Consider the following 20,299-nt stretch of genomic DNA (forward strand, 5'->3'; position numbering starts at 1 on the left):
CATTCTCTTGGCAGTTCATAGCTACTGATGTAAAATCTTATGGTACTGGGAGACACATGACCAGAAACCTTTTCCAAATGCACAAGGAAGCTCTTAAACCACTTGCAGAGTGACCCACAAGCAGCAGCAATTTACAAAAACTTATTAACGCAAGGCCTAGAGATCATAGTTGTGATCCACAAAACTGGATTTCAAATGTGAAGTGCTGAAAGACTGTTGAAAACTTACATTATACCAAATACTTATAGAAGGCACATTTGGCAAGAACAGTAAATGCAACATTTTTTATTTGTATTTGTTTTAGCTTTTTACTTTTACAGATATTAATACAGTGTTGGCATCATATCCTTGTTTAAATACCCGTCAGCCTTTTCTAGACAGGTATCATCATTTAACTGCTTATGACATGGTAAAATACTTCAGCCTGCAGAGCGCCATTTCCTAATTTTATTGTGATCATCATCTTAAATAAGCATATCCAGCTTAAGTTTCTGAAAACAGAAATTCTCTTTCTTTTATAAAAATCAGAGTACACATTAAATAAGCATCAGAGAAATTCCTTAAACATGTTATCTTCTTAATGAGGAAACAGTAATTAACAAACAGATCAACAATTAAAAGCCAAGGTCCTGTACCTGTGTTTTGCAGGCAGAACTCAAGCCTTAAGATTAGACCGAGGTTTATGATCTACCAGCTGACTTGTGTAAATGTACAAGGAAGTTTTCCAACGCTATAACCAAGGCTCTGTGGGCATTTTCACCGGGGTGGAGAGAAGGAAACACTTCACAGACTTATCAATCAGCAGTAAAAAATCCCAACCAAATAAAAACCACCAAATATCTGTTACAAATTCCTGTAGGAACACGTTTACTGCAGAACAGAGATATGATTAGACTTGAAAATAGCTAGGAAATTCACGTACTAGATTGAATCACCATAGATGCACAATAACCTGAGTTGTCCATTTGGTAAAGCAGCCTCCCAGAAGGAAGAAGCCTTTAGGTTCGGTTGTCTTTCAACTAAGAAGGTTTTAAAGTGAATTTTAGTGCTCATGAAAAGATGCCAACAAATCAGGTCTTTTGCCAAAGAGAGGCACCTGTCTCAGCAAAAAGAAAGTGCTGTTGCAAAAGCATCAACACCAAGCGTGAGACACTATAGGTCTCCAGAGATGTCACCCTCTCAGTCTGTGAGCTGTAGCAAGCAGGGCAGCCTGCAACATGATGGAGAAAAGATTAACTGAAGAACATCACTGACCGGTTTTGCATAAAGCAGAGAGGGAGAACATTTAGTTGCTATCAACTGGGGCTGGACTGAGCAGCCCATAAAGATCATGTTTACTTTTTACAGACCTAAGTCAGAAGCCTCTCAAGCGAATTCTTATTCAAACAATCTAGCAATAAACATTACATTTTACTGATTTCCAGTGACAGGATGCTCAGAAACGACCTCAAGTCTCCTTGAAGCTTCAGAAAGGGCTTGTAGAGGTGCTAACCAACTTCATCAATCAATAATCAATGTTTGAACACTGCCTATAAACGTTTGTAAGAACCAAGAAGAGCACTGCAGTTTGGACAGGTGTGATCCACATCCTTTAGAGCATCAATGCAGAAGGGAATTAAGCAGCAGCCAGCTACACACCTGGAAACAAAAAACAAACAAAACTGTTTTACATACACAGGAAGGTAAAATATATTTCCTGCAAAAGCCACCAGTAAAACCAGTGCCATGAAGCTTTAGGAAGGACACACATTGCTATGGAACCTTTCACTCTAGTGTTCTAGAGCTGCTTTGAGATCCTATAGGACTTAAATGCAGACGTAGGCTACTCAAACCACAAAGGGTCAGGTTCCAGATAGAATGAGAAATCAACAAAGCTGAGAACTTTGTTACTCCTTAGAGCTATAAAAGGTCATGTAAGAAGAGAAAAATAAAGTGCAAATTGGAATCAACCTACCCCAGCAGGAAAAGGCCACCACACGACAGCCAGGTCAAAGCTCCTGAGTCATATGAGAGACGTGTCACTATCATCTGGTTACAGGAGGGGCAGCGCATCTGAACGGGGCGGTCATAAAACATGACTGGTTGCTGCACATACACTGTCTGAACTGTAACTGAGCACAAAAACACACTGTTGACTCAACAGGTAAATAGGGAAAAAAGGATAGTTAATCAACTTCCTCCGAGCTAACACCAGCTATTACTGAAATATCTGAGGCTCAGAGCAATGAAATGCACAATGACAGAGAAGTCACCACGGCATCTCCTAATGTAGAAACAAGAATAAGGCTGCATTAAAGACTGCAGAAAGCCAAATGATGGTATTTATATCAGTGCACACTGAAGGATTCACAAGAATTGATTCACCTTATTCCTTTCAAAAATATTTAATGGAAGATGGGGAACACCTGCGAACCACAGTCTTTCATTTTCTGCACAGTATCTATTACACAGTCGCTTGACGCCTCCTTAACCTGAGTTAGAGAAGAGATTTTGGGGCTTACCGGGGTTATGTGTTGGTGCGGGCTGGCCCATGTATGGGGGCTTCTGCTCAGGCCCTGGCACTGGGTACGGGTGAGGGTAGTTCACATGGATTCCTGTTGTTTCCTCATAAGAAGGTGGCGCAGACGGGACAGGGATGGCACCTGGCACAGACATTGTACCTAAAACATAATAGAGAAAAAATTATAACAAAAGACATCTATTGTAGGCAAGTAACAACTAATTAGGCTCTATTCAGATAGAAAGCAAGAAGACAACTAGATTTAAATGCACCTTTAATAGCCTAAAATTTATTGATTTATTTGACAGCATTAGGTGTTAATCTTGATTTCATTGTTGTTGTTACCTCCTTCCCTCTTTCTTTTCATAGGGTAGTTTTTACATTTTTTCTTACCAAAAATTCTTCCTTTAAAAATTAAAAATGCTAAAACAGGGACATGAGGCAGCTTTATCAGTATACTAAACTATCTGGTAGTTTCTCTCAATTCTCCAAGAACAGTATTTCAGATCCCTCTTGTTCTCCTGAAAAAATCAAACAGTGTTGAGAGGCCACATGGTAGTTACTAACATGAGCCTTGTTTGTGGTGAAGCACAAATATTTTAAAAAGACTATTTATCTCTGCTGTGATTTAAAATTTAAAAATATTTTTATTGAAGGAAAAAGAAGCCCCAAACAATTAAATATATCCAACTCAACTCGAAGCTTTCACAACTTTCATTTATTTCTAAGGTTGACATTTTTGCTGCTTACCAAAGTTTCAATGAGTTTGCTAATGTGACTTTCCTGCATCAACTGTTATTTAATCCCAGAGTATAAGAATGCTAATCATCGCCTTCTCCCAAAGTGGAAAGAAATGATTGTGATTTCAACACAGACTTCCTCTCTTTCTCCCCATCTACCCGCTTCCTATATTCTGCCCACCAACTTCTTTGTTGAGCCATGTCTCACAGCATCAATGCTGATTAAGCATCTCGTCTTCTCTTCCTCCTAAGGACCATCAGACAGCTCTGAGAACCACATTCCATTCCCTGTTGTTGCACAGCCGATCCCTCAGAATACACACAAGTCTTTTCACTCAGTTCTACCTGGGAGAGACAACCTGCATTTGGAATATAAATACTACATTCTTATAGTAATACAGAAGCTATAATTAACCACGGCACTAGTATGAATAAAAGGAATAAGCGAAATTGCACTGATGAGGAGGAAAAAACTTTAAAAAGTATGTTAAGAAATATAAATACCTGCAACAATATAGCATTATTTTAAAAGCTTGTTGCTATAAAACAGCAGCTTGCTGCATACATGTAGTGTCTTCTGGTGCGATACACCAAGCTTTCTGAGCTCAACAATTCTCCCCATTGTTCATACCCCATCTTGGGGCATCACTGGACTGCATGGCAATAACAGGACCTCAACCTACACAACTGAGCTAACTTGGTAGCCACATGCTTCAGGACATTTCAGGTTCACAGCCCAGCTTCCTTTTCTACCTCATACAGAAATGACACCTCCTTGCAAAATAAACCGAAGAGGAATGTGGTAAGTGCAGACACAAGCTGATTCGAAGCTGAGCACTAAAGATCAAAGTTCGGACCTGGTTAAACTCTCAAGGCCAACCAGCGAACAATCCTTGCTGTGAATTTTTACAATCCAGGAACTATGCTGTAACCTGGCTGCCCAATATGCGGAGTCACTACACAAGGACAAGGAAAAGAAGAGTGAAGAACCAAAGGGAGTACCGTTGTCCATTAAGACCTTGCTGGCTTCCTGGTCCAGAAGACAAGAGGAGGGGAAAAGAAAAATCTAACCCTTCAACTGTAAAACTGCCTTTGGGCAATTTAGCTCCTGAGAAAACAGAAGATCTCAATTTCTTTCAGGCTGAAATCAACACACAGTCACATCAGAGAGTGGAGGAACAACAGCCAGGGGAGAACCAACCTACAGCTCTTGTGCAATGACCTATTGCACAACTGTTTCCAACACAAGGTCTTGAAGAATCCTTTTACTTTTGAGCTAGAATGATTACTTTATCACAGAACTTGTAACTCCAAAGTGGAGATAACCACTGTGAAACTATGCATCTACAGCCACCTTCTCCCAGATTACCTCATTCCATTCTGCTTATGTACACAGATGAACTCCAGAATTTGTTTGCAGTTTTCAGTCAGCTGTAATGCTTAAAAGCACCAGTTTAACAACCAACAGCATCAACAGATTCATCCCAGGAAGCAATGCAGCTACCTTGTACGCAGGTCTGGAACTTTTCCGCTACATGTTCTGAAAAAGGATCTTCTCACCAACACTTCAAGACATCTGCGTAACAGCCACCCTGAGGCTGAAGCATCCTGGACTTCTGAATTAACACGAGTCCTGCTATTAGTGAGCTATGAAAGAATTGCCTAATGAACCTCCTTTCTCCTTTGGCCTCCTAAAATCTGGCTTTTTGTATTGTTTAAAATGCAATTCTTTCCACATATCACCAGCAAACACCATGCAGGGATGTGTGAGCAAAACTGGTATCTGTGTGATTCTGGAAAACCACTGGTGCTCTGGGAAAGCCCGCAGGGGAGTCCAGTATCTCAGAAACAAAGAGGTGAACAGATTCCAAAGAAAAGCGCCAAGAACAATCATAAAGGTTAGAAAAGATGACTGCTGAGAAAAAGGCAAAGAAATTGAGTTTCCTTAGTTTCAAAAGACCAGATAGAATAATGAAGACATACAGGTAGCAATGAAGAAGAACTAACCAAACCCCTCAGTGTAAACCTTAAAGAAAACTGTAAGAAACACTTTAAAATAATAAGCTTTTCCCCACATCTACTAATAAGACTGTTTAAACACTAGATAAATTGGGAATAGAGTTGTGTAGCCTTCCTTCCTTAAAGTTTTAAGAACAGTTACACATCAAATATTCTATGTCATTCATCACTAAGTGGATTAGAGAACCTCTTCACATTGCTTCTAACTGTATTTTCCATTACTTTAACACTTGATTTTGAAAATAAATGCAACACCTGTTGATTTTAAACCCCTACTTTTATGTACACCGTTTCAGAAGTCAGATGCTATATCTTCCAAAGAAAGTAAGGCCCAAACCTGAACAAACTGCTTGCAAACCAACCCCCGCCCCTGGAGCTCATGGCCAGGCTGGGTCTAGAACTACCTGGAAACCAGCTGCTTCTATACCAACAAAATCCCCAAACAAACAAAGAAACCTACACAGAGCTCCTGAGTATCAAACTTATTCAAGTATCAGATAAGATAATAACTGCAGTATATTGCTACAGCAATAATCATTACCCCAAGGATTAGACGGTAATGAAAAGAACAGCAAGAGGGACATTCTAGAAAGTGTTCTCAGCATTTTTGTTTAGCTTAGGCAAGACTTACGGTCTGGGTTAGTAAATAAACTGCATGCTACACTTCCCTACACAATCTCATAAAGCACTAATAGACTTTACACAGTTTCCATTTGCACTTTGCTCCCTAAAACTAGGTACAGAGCAGCTTATAGCTTTAATAATAATATGTTTTATAGAGACATTCTTATGTAAAATACCACTGATACAGACATGTCAGGGAAGAGCAACTAATGCATAATGCCTGATAACAAAGAGGACAAAAAATAAATACTACAAACCAACCCCAGATCATATAAAAAGTAATACACAATCTTAAGCATTCATATAGCATATGGAAGACTTGAATTTCTAACATCTTAACAAACTGCACCCAGCTACTTAAGAAATACTAGCAATTTACTAATTAGAAGATAAACAGGCACAAAACCAAGCTGATGGCAGAAGCAGAAACTGAACCAGCAAGCTTTATCTTTTTAAAGCAGATGCTCAAACACTGCTCCCAAATAATTCAGAAGGGAAGACTGGTGATAGGTACCTGACTGCAAGACAAAGGATAAGATGGGTAACAGTGAAGTCAAATACATTAAAAAGTTATCTGGAGGTAGCATATATTCAAACCACCAGGCAACATTAAAGCTATCTCAAACCAGAATATGCAAACTTTGAAAGACTACCAAGCACACTAAACGCAAGACAGGGCCTTTTCACACTGATACACACAAGAAGTCTCCATTTACATGTGGAAGTTTCAGATCCAAACACTACTAAGCACAGAGAACTGAGCAGCTCCAGCTTCTCTTTCCAGACTCTCACTACTCTTTTGCTTTGAGTCTTTAGAAATCCCTGTGGTGAGACAAAGACCAGTGGCTGCAGCTACCACCCACGTCATTCTGCTCTTCATAAGAACCCTCTTGCACTCCGGGCGCACAATGGTAAGGTGGACACTGACTCACGGTGCCCAGCTGCACTAACTTTGGGCAGACAAGTCACTAGGCTCCAAAGAAGAATTAAAAAAAAACAGCAAAAGCACCAGCTCCCTCCTCCAGATTTTTCTTTTTGTGTTCATTTGCTCAAGAGGAAGAATCACAAGTACTTGGAGCTGTGAGCATTTTTCTCAGCCCAAATCATTTCCTTGTTAAGCACGCACTGGAACAACATGGGCATGGGGCAAAACACCCTTCCAGTTCGTGCCTTTCTGCAGAGGTATGCAGCTCTGCATACCGAACAGGGTTGGCATAAAGGCAGGGAAAAGGCTGGGAAAAGCCACTGCATTCACAAATCACTCCATTCAAACAAAACCAGATTAGTTACTTATACTGGAGACCAGGAAGACAAGTAACAAACCGTACCGACAGATCGATGCATGGATACTCTTCTCTCCAATGGAGAGTGCAGCACAGCTCTATCATCGCTTTCACAACGGTGCTAAAACCACAGGAATTTGGGGGAATGGAAGCTTTTTTAAACCGCTGAACGCTCAGTAACACTGAGTGGCGTGCAGCAGTTTTCACAGGGGTTTGCCTTTTGCAAAGTCGTATCTCGGCTGATTCAAACACTCCCCTCCATTTTAACTCCTGAACTCCAACTCCATGCAGCCAGCTGAAACCAGAAGCAGCATCTGCGTTTGCTCCCTACCCAGAACTGATGAGCAAATTTGCAGGCTGTACCTGGAAAAAAAAGCACACCACCTGTGGGAACAGCAGTTCCAGCTAAAGGGCCTTGGACAGATTATACAGAAGTATGTTTTTTATGAGCGTAAGAAGTGATAGCCCAGGCCAGGAGAATGATATCTCGGGTCAGAAATCCGCCCCCATATGTATGATGTGTGAATGTCCTTGGGCCTGGTCTGTCAATGAGTGGGAATGTACCTGAAACAAACATAACATGAGTGTGGTGTGTTTTTAATAACAATTATTGGAAAAACATCTTATGTAACATCTTAGTCCAGGCCTGTATCTGTAAATCCTAAAAACTGTCAATAACTAGTAAAGAAGGTCTCAGCCTAGCTTGGCTCAGCACTCTTCCCGAACAAGATCTCTGTGTGTGCATCTGTCTGCGTCCTGGTGTGCGTCGTTTCCAATCACCACACCACCTGTCTAAACTCTTATCTCGCTATTGGAGAAAGTGAATCAGAACTTCTAAGGTAACTTATCTGAAGAACTTATTAACCAAGCACTCATTATAAAAGCCAAGATTCTTACAGTCTTTATCATGGGCTTCAGGGCTTGTATCTGACTAAAATCATACAAGGTAAAACTTTGACTTGAAACTAGAAGTATGCTTAGAGGCAGCTACACATTGCAGAAGGATTCAGCAGGGTTATATCTCATCAGACAACTGCCCACTAATGTTTATGTAATTAACTAAAATATAGGCTATGACCTACATGGTTTTTTTTAGACAGCTGCATAGCGTTCCTCTGCACACCCTCACATAACATGGGTTTGTAAAGAGCTGGGTACTTTCTTTGGAATGCTGACTGGAGTACCAAACTGTAAAACCTAGTACAGATGAGGAAGACTCTGACCTTCATCAAGATGAATACAGGTATTATAGGGAAAATAAGAATGGAAGTATATTTATCACAGTTCAGAAGCTATACAGGTCTTCCTTAACATGCCTAAAACAGTAGGTTTCCCTGCTATAACCTATACCTGCTACATCTGCCAGGTAATACACATTCACACATTCACTTATGCCATTCTCTGTTCCACAAAGGGAAATGTATTCAAGATTACCTTCCTCCCACAGGACAGATTTACTGCAAGAACTTTAGAGCACCATTATCTATGTCACCCTCCCAAACACAGAGACGCAGACCAGGCAGGGTCAGAGTCTGCTCACGAGCCTTTCATGCATCTTCACCTACTGATAATCACCGTAACTACAAACTGTCCTCTCCACACCCAAAACTGAACACGTAATTACTACCATTTTCTCACCACAGGATGCACGCCCCATCTTATGAGATCTTTTTATATTGCCTAGATTGGTATGTTAACAGTAAAACTGCAGTCTTTCTGAAGATAGGATACAAATGTGTATTCTAAGAATGCACAGAAATACCTTTTGCCCAAGGACAAACAGAAAAACAAACAAACACACACAGGAAGAAGTCAGATGAGGAAAGGTAGGTCAAGTCATTCACACCTTACCCAATAATTACAGATGAATCATTAGGCAACAATTTTTAAATCCCAGCTGGTTTCCTGACCTGCACAAGAGAATAGTAGAAACAGGTTCCTCAGCAGCACAGGGGGCACAGCAACAGCACCTCCAGGATACCCGTGGGTAGATGATCTCTCCGTCCCTCATCAGGCGGGGAGAAAACAATGTCTGCACAGTCCTCACACTAACACCCAAGGAGAAACTTATGTGCACAAGTGCTGCTCCTGAGAGGCTGGAGAAGAAACTGTGGAGTCATCCCTGTCCAACCAAACCCGAGCCTGGCATCTGCTTCTAATCCAACAGCGTGTACTGCTTTTCTAAGAATGGAAGAGCAAATACATTTACCACCTCACTGAACAATTTTCCTTATCTGAAATCATCCTTAGTCACTCAGGTACAGACTCTGTACAATGCTCTGCTTGCTTTTAAATAGGCTCCTCTTAAACTAAATAATTACGTCTGTAATTGACTGAAGTCCTCCCAAAACAAACTTTAGTATAAAGAAATTATAATTTTTAGTTTAAATCAGAGTGCATGTCTGTCATAAGAGTTTTTTTTACAAAAGATAGGCATAGTTAGCTATTTGAAAGTTTGAACTGAACGTTTTCATTGTTTAGCATGGATTTACAACTTTCCTATTTTTATCAAAATAACTTTACAGTCTTAAAATAGTGCAACAGCAAATGTCCTAAATCAAAGACTATTTCTGCCAAAAGAAAGATCCAACTCACCACTTTGTCTGCCTACCCCTACGGAGTGAGTTCTCAGCTGTATCAGTTCCCTAGTCTCACCAGCCACACAACAGCATCAACGCTTGTGGTAGAAGAAGAGATGACAACATTTATGCAAGGAAACATAAGCAGATTGTGAAAACACACCCAACATGCCAGACCATCTGTTTTTACTCTCAAAAAGCATCATTCCAAAACTCAGAATCAATGCATGTGAGCTCTCAGCAAAAGGAGGGACATTTTTCCGTCACACACATTTATTAGGATGACTAAGAAAATAAGTACATGGTTTATTTTTATCTTCCACTGTAAGAAGTGTTGCTGAATGTGAATTTATCTGAACGCATTACATCAAACTGCTTTCTAGAGAATTTTTACTGGGAGTTACAACACACTAGCAAAGATGCCATGCAAGACAAGGACACAAAAAAAGCAAGCATGTATCTGGCTATCCAAGTGATGAACAATGTGGCAATATCATCAAGAAAGCATGATTTTTATAAGAACGTAAGAAGCATTTTCTTAGACTTTTTAGCAGTTTTCACTTTTGGAGGAACTTTTACTGAATGATAGATACATTAGATGAAAAGAAACAAGACATATGTGAATTCAGTCATTCACATTCAGGTGCAAGGCAGCAGATTTCAAGCAGGGATGCAGTAGCTTGTGCCCAGGCTGAAGCCACAGTGCTGGGCACCGGCTGTTGGGAGCACAGCAGAGGAGCTGGCAGCAGAAAAGGGGCCCGAGAAAGGCTGCGGAGCAGCACACGTGTGAGGGGCTTCCCTGAGCACTGCACATTGAGAACAAAACCAGAAGATGTGCACGGTTGCCAGGAGCACAGAAGCCAAGCCACCATCTCCCTGCCGTTGCCACCCAACCTTGAAAGCTTGTAGCTTGTCTCAGAAACCACTGCTGCTCTATTCCCAGCCCAACCATCTTCTCCTGGATATAATGCCCTCCACATACCCCCACTGCCCAAGCTTATTCCAACAAGCTATGGACCTCAATTTGAGACATCACCTAAGGAGGCCTAAAAGCACAGAACACAGCACAGCCTGCACTGGGCGGGGAGAGAAACATGGGGGAAAAGTCTCATGTACTATTAAAAAAAAAAAAATTAGAAGAGAGAGATTTGACTTACTTGGATTCTTGTACGTTTGTTACACACGGCAGAAAGTTTCTGGCTATAGAACACTGTGGAATCTGATCTTTTAAATCCAGGAAAACGTTCACTGGGAATACCAGCAGAATCTGTAGGCAACACACACAAAGGCAAAAGAACACGTTAGTTGGAAGGAAACAGAAGCTATGACTGGACGGTTTTTCCTAGAAGCAAACAAAAGGTACAGTGAACAAGCCAGATAATAATGCAGAATCTCCCCATCAGGACCGTAGCTGGCTGCATGCAAATAATTCTGTAACAATAACAGAAGGAGGAAACACGCTTCAGAATAGAAAGCCGTAACAGAATACAAAGTCAAAGGGCCTTGAACGACCTCACCTAAGGTGCTCCTAAGCAGGTGGCTGATCTAAACAACCTCTAGGGATCCCTTGTCCAACCCAAATTACTCTGTAGTAACCTAGAAAACAGAAGTCAGGTTACAGTCCTAGAAAAAGATTACAAAGGTCCAGTTCTAATTTCACCCATACACTAAAGACTAAATATTAAGTTATGACAAAACTGATGCAAAATATATCAGTCATGACGTAAACAAAACAAATTAATTTGCTTTAATGACTTCTTCATGAAGGACAATTATCCAGAAAACTGCCTTAATTGCTGGGCTGTCTCCATTGCTGCCAGCTTGATTCAGGTCAGAGGAGCACTAATTCATCCCAGGAACAGAGACTGGCAGCAACAATAGGGACTGCATGGCTGTTAAATACTCCTCTGTGCCAAGGACCGCTGTACACCTAGTGCAACGCAGATTCTGCATCAGTATCCTGGTATCGAAATGAAGCTGGTTTTATTAGTGGACCTGCCTTTTTTTCTCCTTATTTCAGAATATATTAAATATATCTAGTCGAGAACACAGGAATTTCAGACCATTTTAAGACAAGCTTGATTTTCTTGCTTTTTTTGAGAGATGCTCTAGAAATTCCAGTCTATCATGGTTCTAAACTTCGTAATAAGTTTTAGCCTTAACTCACAGCTAGTTTCTCTCGTGTCTGCATCATCCTTTGAGCAGTTATATATCCTAATGTTTATCTCATGTACTTCTACTACGGTAAGTTCTCACCTAGAGTTCTCAACCAGTGCCTCCTGTCTGGTAAACCCGCCTCTGTGAGTCTTGCAATGTCCATGTTGCCTCCTCTTCGCTCACGCCTGTGTCTGTCCATGCCAACACCGCTGCCCTCCAGGTTCACCCATCTTGTCCTTTCCACACCTTACCCAGGAACAATCAACCACCACCACGCACCATTGAGCAGCCAAGCACCCTCAGTGCCTCTGCAGCCACGTGGGCCAACTCCTCAGCTCAGTCTGCAGCCAGTACTCACTCTCCTTATCATCTATCCCACCTACACACCTGTCTGCATACCAAAAGGAAAAAAAGTAATCTGAAATTGCCATTGGTTCCCACTTTGGTAAGCTATTTATCTAGCCTTTCCCTCCCTTAGCATCCAAAAATCTCTCCCTTAAACCTTAAGTTACAAGGATAAGGCTCTGTGGACACACATCTCCAGACGGTAAACCTCAAAGCAACATAAACAAGTTCATTTGTAATCCATGACTGCTCTTCTCCAACCAAGCCAAGCCCTGTGCCTGTCTCCACGGTCATTCTTTAAAGTGTTAAAATAGGCCTCAGGTAGCATCTCTTGATTTTACACTTTTTCTGACCATGTCTCTCAAGTCAAAAAGCCCTTTCAACACTTGAAGATACCTACAGAGAACTTTGCAAGTACAGAAGACAACATGCAAAGAGGAAGAATTGCAGGTGTAAGTATCCGATTAGGGCTGCACTCAGTCCATCCACACAAAGTACAGCCAAGACCCAGTGCACAAGCCTCCCAGAAACGACACGAGCCTCTTTGCTTTCTTGGAGTGCAGAAGTCTCTGAAATATCACTGATTGCCTTCCTTACACGGCACAGCTTTCATCAGGACTTCACTGAAGTCCATAAAGATTTCTATAAAGAACCTATCACAAGTTTGTTCCCTCCTCCAGGTTACACAAGACTAATCTGCTGCATGGGAGGCACAGTAATACATCAGTAAACACCATTAATATTTATACATTTCAGTAGTCCCATGGTCCTCGCAGTAGACTAAGCAGAAATTGGGGAAGGTTCATTAGAAAGGGAACTGTTTACTCAATCCATTGTGGGTTTTACAGTAGCCACGTAGCTGGGACAAACAGAGGAGCTGGTACAGAAGGACAGACGTGGCCACAGGCACAGTGTGCACGCAGGAGCAGTTACTGTGGTCACTCATCACTTCCTTGAGGAAGGGAATTGTTCTTTCACACCACTCTTGTACTCATGCCACAGCTTTGGCAGACTGAAGAGGGAACAAGGCAGCAAAGATGACTAAATTCATTAGGTTTTTGTGACGATATTTGTAGTATCAAATATTCCACAGCTATATTTTTAAAAACCACTGACGTCCTGTTTTCTTTAGAAAGAGAAGTTTCGCCTTATGCCTAAACCGATCAACTGCCCCCAGTCACACTGTGCGACCAGACCATCCTCACCTTGGCTTTGCTGAAGTGTGAGTTCCAAGAAATCAACACCCTTTCATCAATTTCAAAATGGTCGTGATCAAAACTTCCAGCATGAACACATCTAGTTTTGCTATTTAACACTCAGTACTTATTTTTAAATTACGTTGCATTTTTCATTTCTTATCGCTGACTGGTTTTGGAGAGCTGGTTCAGTTTAAAAACGACTGCTATAGGTTTTATGCTTTTTTGCTTTTCAACTTAATTTTGCTCATGTCCCTTCTGCTTTAAATGTCAACTTTGAAGAGATATTTACATTATTACTTCATATAGCCAGTGCAAACATGCATCTTGCAATCCTGGGCACTGCTTGAAGACTAGCCTGGGGACAAGAGAAAAAGAAGGCAATAACCCATCCCTCTGCTTGGTATTTGAAAAGAAAAAAAATGAAAAAAAAAAAAAAAAAAAGAAAAAGAAAAAGAACTGCTTACAAATACAGCTTTCCTAACCCAGGTTTGCCAAGCAAATACGTCCTTGCCCTTCCCTTGCTCTTTATCTAAAATTTGACATGATTTAATCCCTTAAATGAAACAATTCCTACTCAGTTGTCTTCACTAGAAATCCCAAGTTGTCTCCAACACCACAGGTAACTAAAGGGTTTCCCACACCACAGAGGTTAAGACAGCTGCTAATCAGCAGCACCTGGAATGAAACACAGGTTGAAAGCTAAATTTTGGTTTTTTAAAGAAGCAGGCAGGACACACAGGTTTGCCGGAGCACTGGGGGTTTCTGCATTGCACAGCGGCAAGGCTTAACACAGCACTTGCTTGGGCCATCATCTTGGGTATCTGAACTCCAGACACTAAATTCCTAGTTTACCAACCTGTTGAGAAATATTTAAGTTGTGTAAATTTCTCAGGCATTCGTAAGAGAATAAAATTCAGTAATAATTACATAGAAGACTTTGATACGTTATTATTATTACTACAGTAAGATAACCAATGCCATTTGCGTCACAATTTTACACTGACAAAAGAGAAACGGTACTGCACAGTGTGCTCTCCTCAGCAGGAGAGGTTACAGACGTTTAGCATGCTACTTTTACCGAGTAATCAACAATCTCAGAATACTACTGGAAGTAACAACAGCTGGGTTTCGCTTCTCCTACAGCTTCAGCTCCGGCCCCGCAGCCGAGCGGGCAGAGGCCGCCGCCCACGGCCTCTCCCGGGCCGCCTCCTGCCCGGCCCGCCGGTGCCGGTGCCGGGACCGCCGCTCGGGGCGAAGCTCCAGCCTCCCCCAGGGCCCCGGGACGGGCCCGCAGAGCCGAGGCCGCTCCCGCAGCCGGGCCGGGGGCTCCAGCCCTGCCTATGCGCCGCGGGAGGGCGGGGAGCGACCCCGGGAAGAGGGCCCGGGAGCGGCGGCCGGCACTGGGCTCTCGGGCAGCGGCCCCGGCAGCGGAGCAAACCCCCCCCGCCCTGCCCGCCGCCCCCCGCAACCCTTACCGCTCCGCACCGCCTGCCCGCCCTCCTCTTCGCTCGGGTGAAGCCGCCTTCCCGCGGGGCTCGTCCCGTCCCTGGCTCTCCTCCTCCCTTTCTCCCGAAAACCGCGAGCGGGCGCCCGCGGGGGTTTCCCCGGTCGGACAGTCCAGCGCCCACAGCCCCGGCCCGGGACAGGCCCCGCCCGCGGCCCCGCTGGTCAGACCGGCCGCCTCCTCCCGCTGCCCCGCACCTACCGACAGCGCCCCGTCCGCTCCCCGCCGAGCTGGGACCCCGTGCCCCGGCTGCGAGCGGAGCCAGCGAGCGTCCGGAGCCGTGCGCGGTTGAGTAGTGACGGGAGGAAAAGGAACGAGGAAAAAGTCCGTGGAAGTGCGAACGCGAGTGACACACACAGCGGGAACTCCCCCACAGATCGCTCGGCCCGAGCATCGGGGGACTTGGCGGTAAGCCAAGAGGCTTACTCATCGATTGACATTAGAACAAGTGGCTTTCCTGTAACCAGCATAGCCAGGCTCAGCATGGGAGGAAAAATCCCTCCCATGACTCTACAACAGCCCTTAAGTCACAAAGATCTACAGCTAACACCGCATGCAAGAAAACAAAATTATCACAGAAACCTTCAACAAATGTAGTTATTTTAACTAGTGCCCTCGCAAGCAATTAAATCAGATCAGTCTTTGGAAAATACAGAGTATGTCACTCCATCTATCCAACCCAACAGCTCAAAGATAAGACAGAAAATTATTTAATGGCCAGATCCCCAAAAACGATTCACCAAGGACTGTGTTACCCACTATACTTCAGGTGAGCCAGTTGGCAAGATCTGGTATTCAGGTGCTTTAATCTACCCCTGAGGGCCCAACAGGGATCATGTTTAGGCCTTTGGCTGAAAGCATCTAAAATTCACTAAAGTCATGTTTTTGTGTTTAAATCCTTTCTTGGACCTTGGTCTATGTAACACATATAAAGCTTCAATTCAAACCCATCCCAGAGGCAGGATTCAGGTTTCATAGGACAAAAGAGGCTTTTACTCCAGTGACAATAAGCCCGCAGTGAGCTCTGCGGCCACAGTCACCTCCTGAAGCGCCTGCAGGTACCGGTAACCCGGGGTCTCATCAGGTGTGGGACTGTGAGGGCTCTGGCAGTGTGAACACTCCCAGTCCCCTGATTTGGGGGTGATGAGGGGTGGGTGTTGATTCCTTCGTACAAGTTCGTATTTGAACCTGAGAGCAGAACTAGAGTTGCAGGTAAATAAATTTTCATTATTATCAAGAAATCACACTATATATTTCATTTTTCTCCAGAGTAAAATATAAGTAATTTGGGCCATGGTGCCCTAGCTTAACTAAAATTGGAATAATTGTTCTTTTTGTAACTAAATCCCCTTCCCAAGGTGGTTATGAGCAGCCTAGAAGCCAGAAGAGAGACAAGCCATGACTCTCTCCCAAGGCGAGATAAGGCACAACCTTCAACTGAAAGCCTTCTTACTCTAAGTGCTGCACTCTCCCATGGCTTTTTGCTTACATTTATCAGAGGCTGGCTCGTGCTACGGCTTTTCCTCCTCCCTGGGGATCCCAATAACATTGCTCCCTTTTGCCCTACTCCCGTTTCCACCAAATATCCAAACACAGCATCCATTTAGCAGTGCACGAGCTTATTTTTTCCTTCCCACCTATCTCACCATTCACTAGTTCCTCCCTTGCCAGGCCTTACTGGCTGGCACTGGGTGGACAAAGCATCAGTTTTAGCCTGTGCGGTGGGACCCACACGAGTTCTCTTCCTGCAACACACCAAGTGATGGGTGGGGACATGGGCAGTGCCAACCCAAGGCGTGCTGGAGGAAACACAGCTAGAAATTAAGACAAATCTTTATTATCTCTCCCTCTCGATCAACCCTCTGGGGCACCATGTGCTGAGGCAGTCCCACCTGCTATAGGTGGTTCCACCCCACTATAGGTGGCTGTCATGCTTTCATCCTCGCTACCGAGTCACGGCAGAGCTGCCGACAGCCTCCCAGAAGTGGCAGCATACACGGAATATCCGTGTATGTGTTGTCATCACACTAGTTGCACATATTTTATTAGGGAACACCAGCAGATGTCAGTTTTGCCCCAAACATGAATGCATTTGGGATTTATTAGTTTTGCTTTCACAATAACAAGTTTCCGCTAAAGAAACTAAACAACATTTAGAAGTTGATGTACATTTAAAAGCCTGTTAGCCATATTTTACACATTGTAATATGCCCTCAATGTATAAATTAAGTAAACCTTAATGTCACCTTATTTTTCTCCTGCCTGAAAATTACAGGACTTGCACACATACTTTTTTGTTGTTGTTGTTGGTTTGGTGTTTTTGGTTTGGTTTGTTTATTTTGGGTTTGTTTGTTTGTTGGGGGGGAGTCATTATTTTGCATACACTGATTTGTTGAGGCTAGAAAAGAACTTGAGTTTTGATCATTTCAATAACACTAGATACTCAAGGAGAGTTGTGCCAGAATGCACTTTGAGAGCAGCAATCAACGTACACATATGGATTTACAGAGGAAGCGTGGTAGATGTATTAGGTCAAATAACTTGAAAGAATGTAAGAATATTTGGTTTTGTCCCCACAGTTGCAATGGCTGATTCAAGTTGCAAAGCAAACGGAACAAGAACTGTGGCACAATTTGAACAGTTAGTAGAGGCAAACTACAGCCAGTTGTTTTGGTACTGCAATTGCCAGCCAATATCCTGAGCTACAGGAACAGCTAACATGTAAGTCACCCATAGCATTTCTTTTCACAATATGAAGAAAACCTACTTCAAAGTCCCAAGGGCATGAACTTCCAGATGGGATCAATATTGATGAAAAACAAATTACTTAGACTTGCAAGGGCAGGTGGTACTCAATCAAAATTCAACTTCTGCCCATGGGAGCGTTGACTGCCTGAGAAAGCAGAGCTTGAATTTTAATTAAAGTGGTAGAGCTTAGCACTGATTTTGCTAATTCTACATCTTTTCTCTGAGCCTCACAGCCAATTTAGCTCATCTACTGACAAAAAGTTAACAAAACTGGAGAGGATTTATAATTAATTATTTAAGTGAGCCAAAATAATCTCTTCTGCTCTTGTCCCTTTACCCTCAATTATCAGATACTGTTTTCTAGGTTCTTATTGCTAAAGAATTTGGATAAAAACTTTTATAGGAAGTAAAATAAACAAATTTAATTGTACCTCTTTAACAAAACAGTACGTAGAATGCACAGGTTTTTCTTATGTTTTCCTTACTTAAATAATACTGATATAAAGATAAGTATTTAGACTGAGTATTGAACCTCTTTAATTATGGAATGATGCAATTACTTCGAATTTAGAAAACTATTGTCCTAAATCATTCACTGGGTTATAGGGGGAAAGTATCAGATGGTAAACAGCTTTTTAATGAAAGAGAGAAAAGCACAGTAAAAACCCATGTTCAGAGGACAAAGCTACGAAAATGAAGATTAATGTCTTATTTTTCCATTTCAATAGTTAGGTGATAAGCAAGTGGAAAGAACTGACTGAAGAAGTAAGAGATTCTACATCTTTTGATTACTTCCAGACAAACTGGGCTGACTTTCTGGAAAATATATCTAAGACAGGGCTAGATCATTACAAATCACATCTGTCACCCACATTGTGTAACGCATCCAGCTGGCGAGCTAATAGCCCCATGAGAAATAATGCATCAGTTAATAATCATCATCATCATCATCCAAATACAGACAGAACAAACAAACACAAACACCACCACAAAGCAGCTGACTTTGGTCAAACTTTGCCTCTTTAAAATTGACCTGCATTTTAAGCAATAATAAAAGACACATACCGTCAGTCCCACGAGTGTAAATCAATATTGTGTCCCACAGGCCCAAGGTACAAAGAAGATGTCCTGCTGCCTCTCCAGCTGATCTTATGGGGAGATTATCTCTCTCTGACAAGCGCGGCCACCATGTGACAGGAGCTCTGAGGTTCACACTTCAGGCCTCAAAGCTGCAAACAAGAAACACATCCCACATCTCAGTGTAAAGCGCATGTTGATGTTGCCAAGATGTCCTTGATGCACTGGCAATAGCTGTCATGAGCTGGGCACACAGTTTGGCCAGATGAGATGCAGTTCCCAAAACCGCTCCCCCGTAGTACGCAGGAACAAGAAAACATGAATTTTGGCTGTCTGAGAAAAGCCCCTGTTGGAGGTGTTATCTGCACTGAGACACGGGATTGCTATGGGAAGATCTGAGCCTCTGAGACTACTGATGAACAGGAAAAAACACATTTTAGCCACAGCGGCAAACTCACCCTTTGAGAGGCACTTCGGCTTTATAAAGGTGATATTTGCTCTCAATGCAATAACTAACAGCTCACAGAGACAGGCCTAGATAACATTGCTGTGCTGTTTCTGCTTGGGTGAGCACTGGCCCTGTTCAGTATAAACAACTATACCAATATGTGCAGTTATCAAAAAGTCTGACATTTTCGGTGCCAAATTCATTTGAAAGTGTGGTGCAGTTTGCTTGTGTGACACACGAGCAGAGCCTGGGTTTCAAGGCTAAGAAAGCGGGTTCCCCTGAACGCTGGTTTCCAACACCTGCCTTTAGAAAAGCTGTGATAGGGGCCTGAGCAACGTTCATTTGGGAGCTAATAACTTCACTTTAAATTATCCCTGAATAAATTCTGTGCATGGCAGAAAAAAAAAAAATAGAGAACAGAGCGCCCACAAACACACCCTTCCTTTCAGAAACTTTTGTGAAGATAAATACCGCGTGACTGACAGTATCATTGCTTAGGTTCATGTATCAAAACGAAAGTATTGCTCCACACCAGCATGAAACTGGTATGGGGGAAAAGAAAAAAACAAAACAGAACAAACCCTCATAATAGACAAATCGTGACTTCGAGTCAGCTGTTGGACACATGCTGCCTGACATAAAACCATCTTCTTTCACAGTTCCTGTTTTCTTCCAGTGTCTTTTACACTTCCCCCAGTGATCCAATCCCCCTCGTGCTGGGAAACTATGGGAGGAAAAGGGTGAACTCCCCCAAAGTTTGGAGCTTTTAAACTGCTCCCAGGTCTCTTCACCCCACACGGCACTGTCAGAGCTGCCACTCGGCAGGTCTGCCCGGTGCTCTCCCATGGGGCAGGTTTAAGGCTGAGCTTTTCCTGGCTGCTTAAGTGATTGCAACAACTCCTCCTGATACCAAACATCTGCCACCCTCTTTCCCAAGCATGCACCCTCCTCACTGCATGTACCTTGCTTACCGTGACTGTTAAGGAAAAAAAAAGGACTTATTTCTTTCATCTGCAAGTTGATAGTATGTGGGGTAATCTGCTTGTGGAAAATCAGAATACTAATGGATTTATGAC

The 20,299-nt window shown here is 42.7% G+C and overlaps 2 protein-coding genes across 8 annotated transcripts in view; one reads left to right on the plus strand and one right to left on the minus strand.

Annotated features, from left to right (window-relative positions):
• NDE1 (nudE neurodevelopment protein 1) overlaps nucleotides 1–20,299 on the plus strand; it is a 337,987-nt gene that overhangs the window by 134,742 nt on the left and 182,946 nt on the right. The window lies entirely within an intron of this gene.
• On the minus strand, nucleotides 270–18,913 carry LITAF (lipopolysaccharide induced TNF factor). 7 transcript variants are annotated; one of them, XM_082064589.1, is made up of 6 exons: nucleotides 15,152–15,343; nucleotides 10,903–11,012; nucleotides 9,762–9,843; nucleotides 2,502–2,660; nucleotides 1,955–2,111; nucleotides 270–1,638 (listed from the first exon to the last, which is right to left on the minus strand). In XM_082064589.1, the coding sequence occupies exons 4-6, from the start codon at nucleotides 2,653–2,655 to the stop codon at nucleotides 1,530–1,532; spliced, it is 420 nt and encodes a 139-aa protein (XP_081920715.1). In that variant the 5' UTR covers nucleotides 2,656–2,660; nucleotides 9,762–9,843; nucleotides 10,903–11,012; nucleotides 15,152–15,343; the 3' UTR covers nucleotides 270–1,529. The 7 variants fall into 7 exon arrangements, 6 of the variants coding, with proteins under 6 accessions (XP_081920715.1, XP_081920716.1, XP_081920714.1 ...); XM_082064590.1 differs by lacking the exon at nucleotides 15,152–15,343 and adding an exon at nucleotides 14,922–15,105; XM_082064588.1 differs by lacking the exons at nucleotides 9,762–9,843; nucleotides 15,152–15,343 and adding an exon at nucleotides 18,764–18,913.

The sequence above is a fragment of the Streptopelia decaocto genome, assembly GCF_964273445.1.
Source record: "Streptopelia decaocto genome assembly, chromosome: 13".
Lineage (NCBI taxonomy): Eukaryota > Metazoa > Chordata > Aves > Columbiformes > Columbidae > Streptopelia > Streptopelia decaocto.

Coding starts and splice junctions, on each gene's coding strand:
- LITAF (XM_082064588.1), bottom strand. CDS start 2,655: ATGTCTGTGCCAGGTGCCATCCCTGTCCCGTCTGCGCCACCTTCTTAT. Junction 2,112..2,501: donor CGCACCAACACATAACCCCG/GTAAGCCCCAAA, acceptor TTTTGTGCTCAG/TTACAGTTCAGACAGTGTAT. Junction 1,639..1,954: donor GGTGGCCTTTTCCTGCTGGG/GTAGGTTGATTC, acceptor TTTTGTTTCCAG/GTGTGTAGCTGGCTGCTGCT.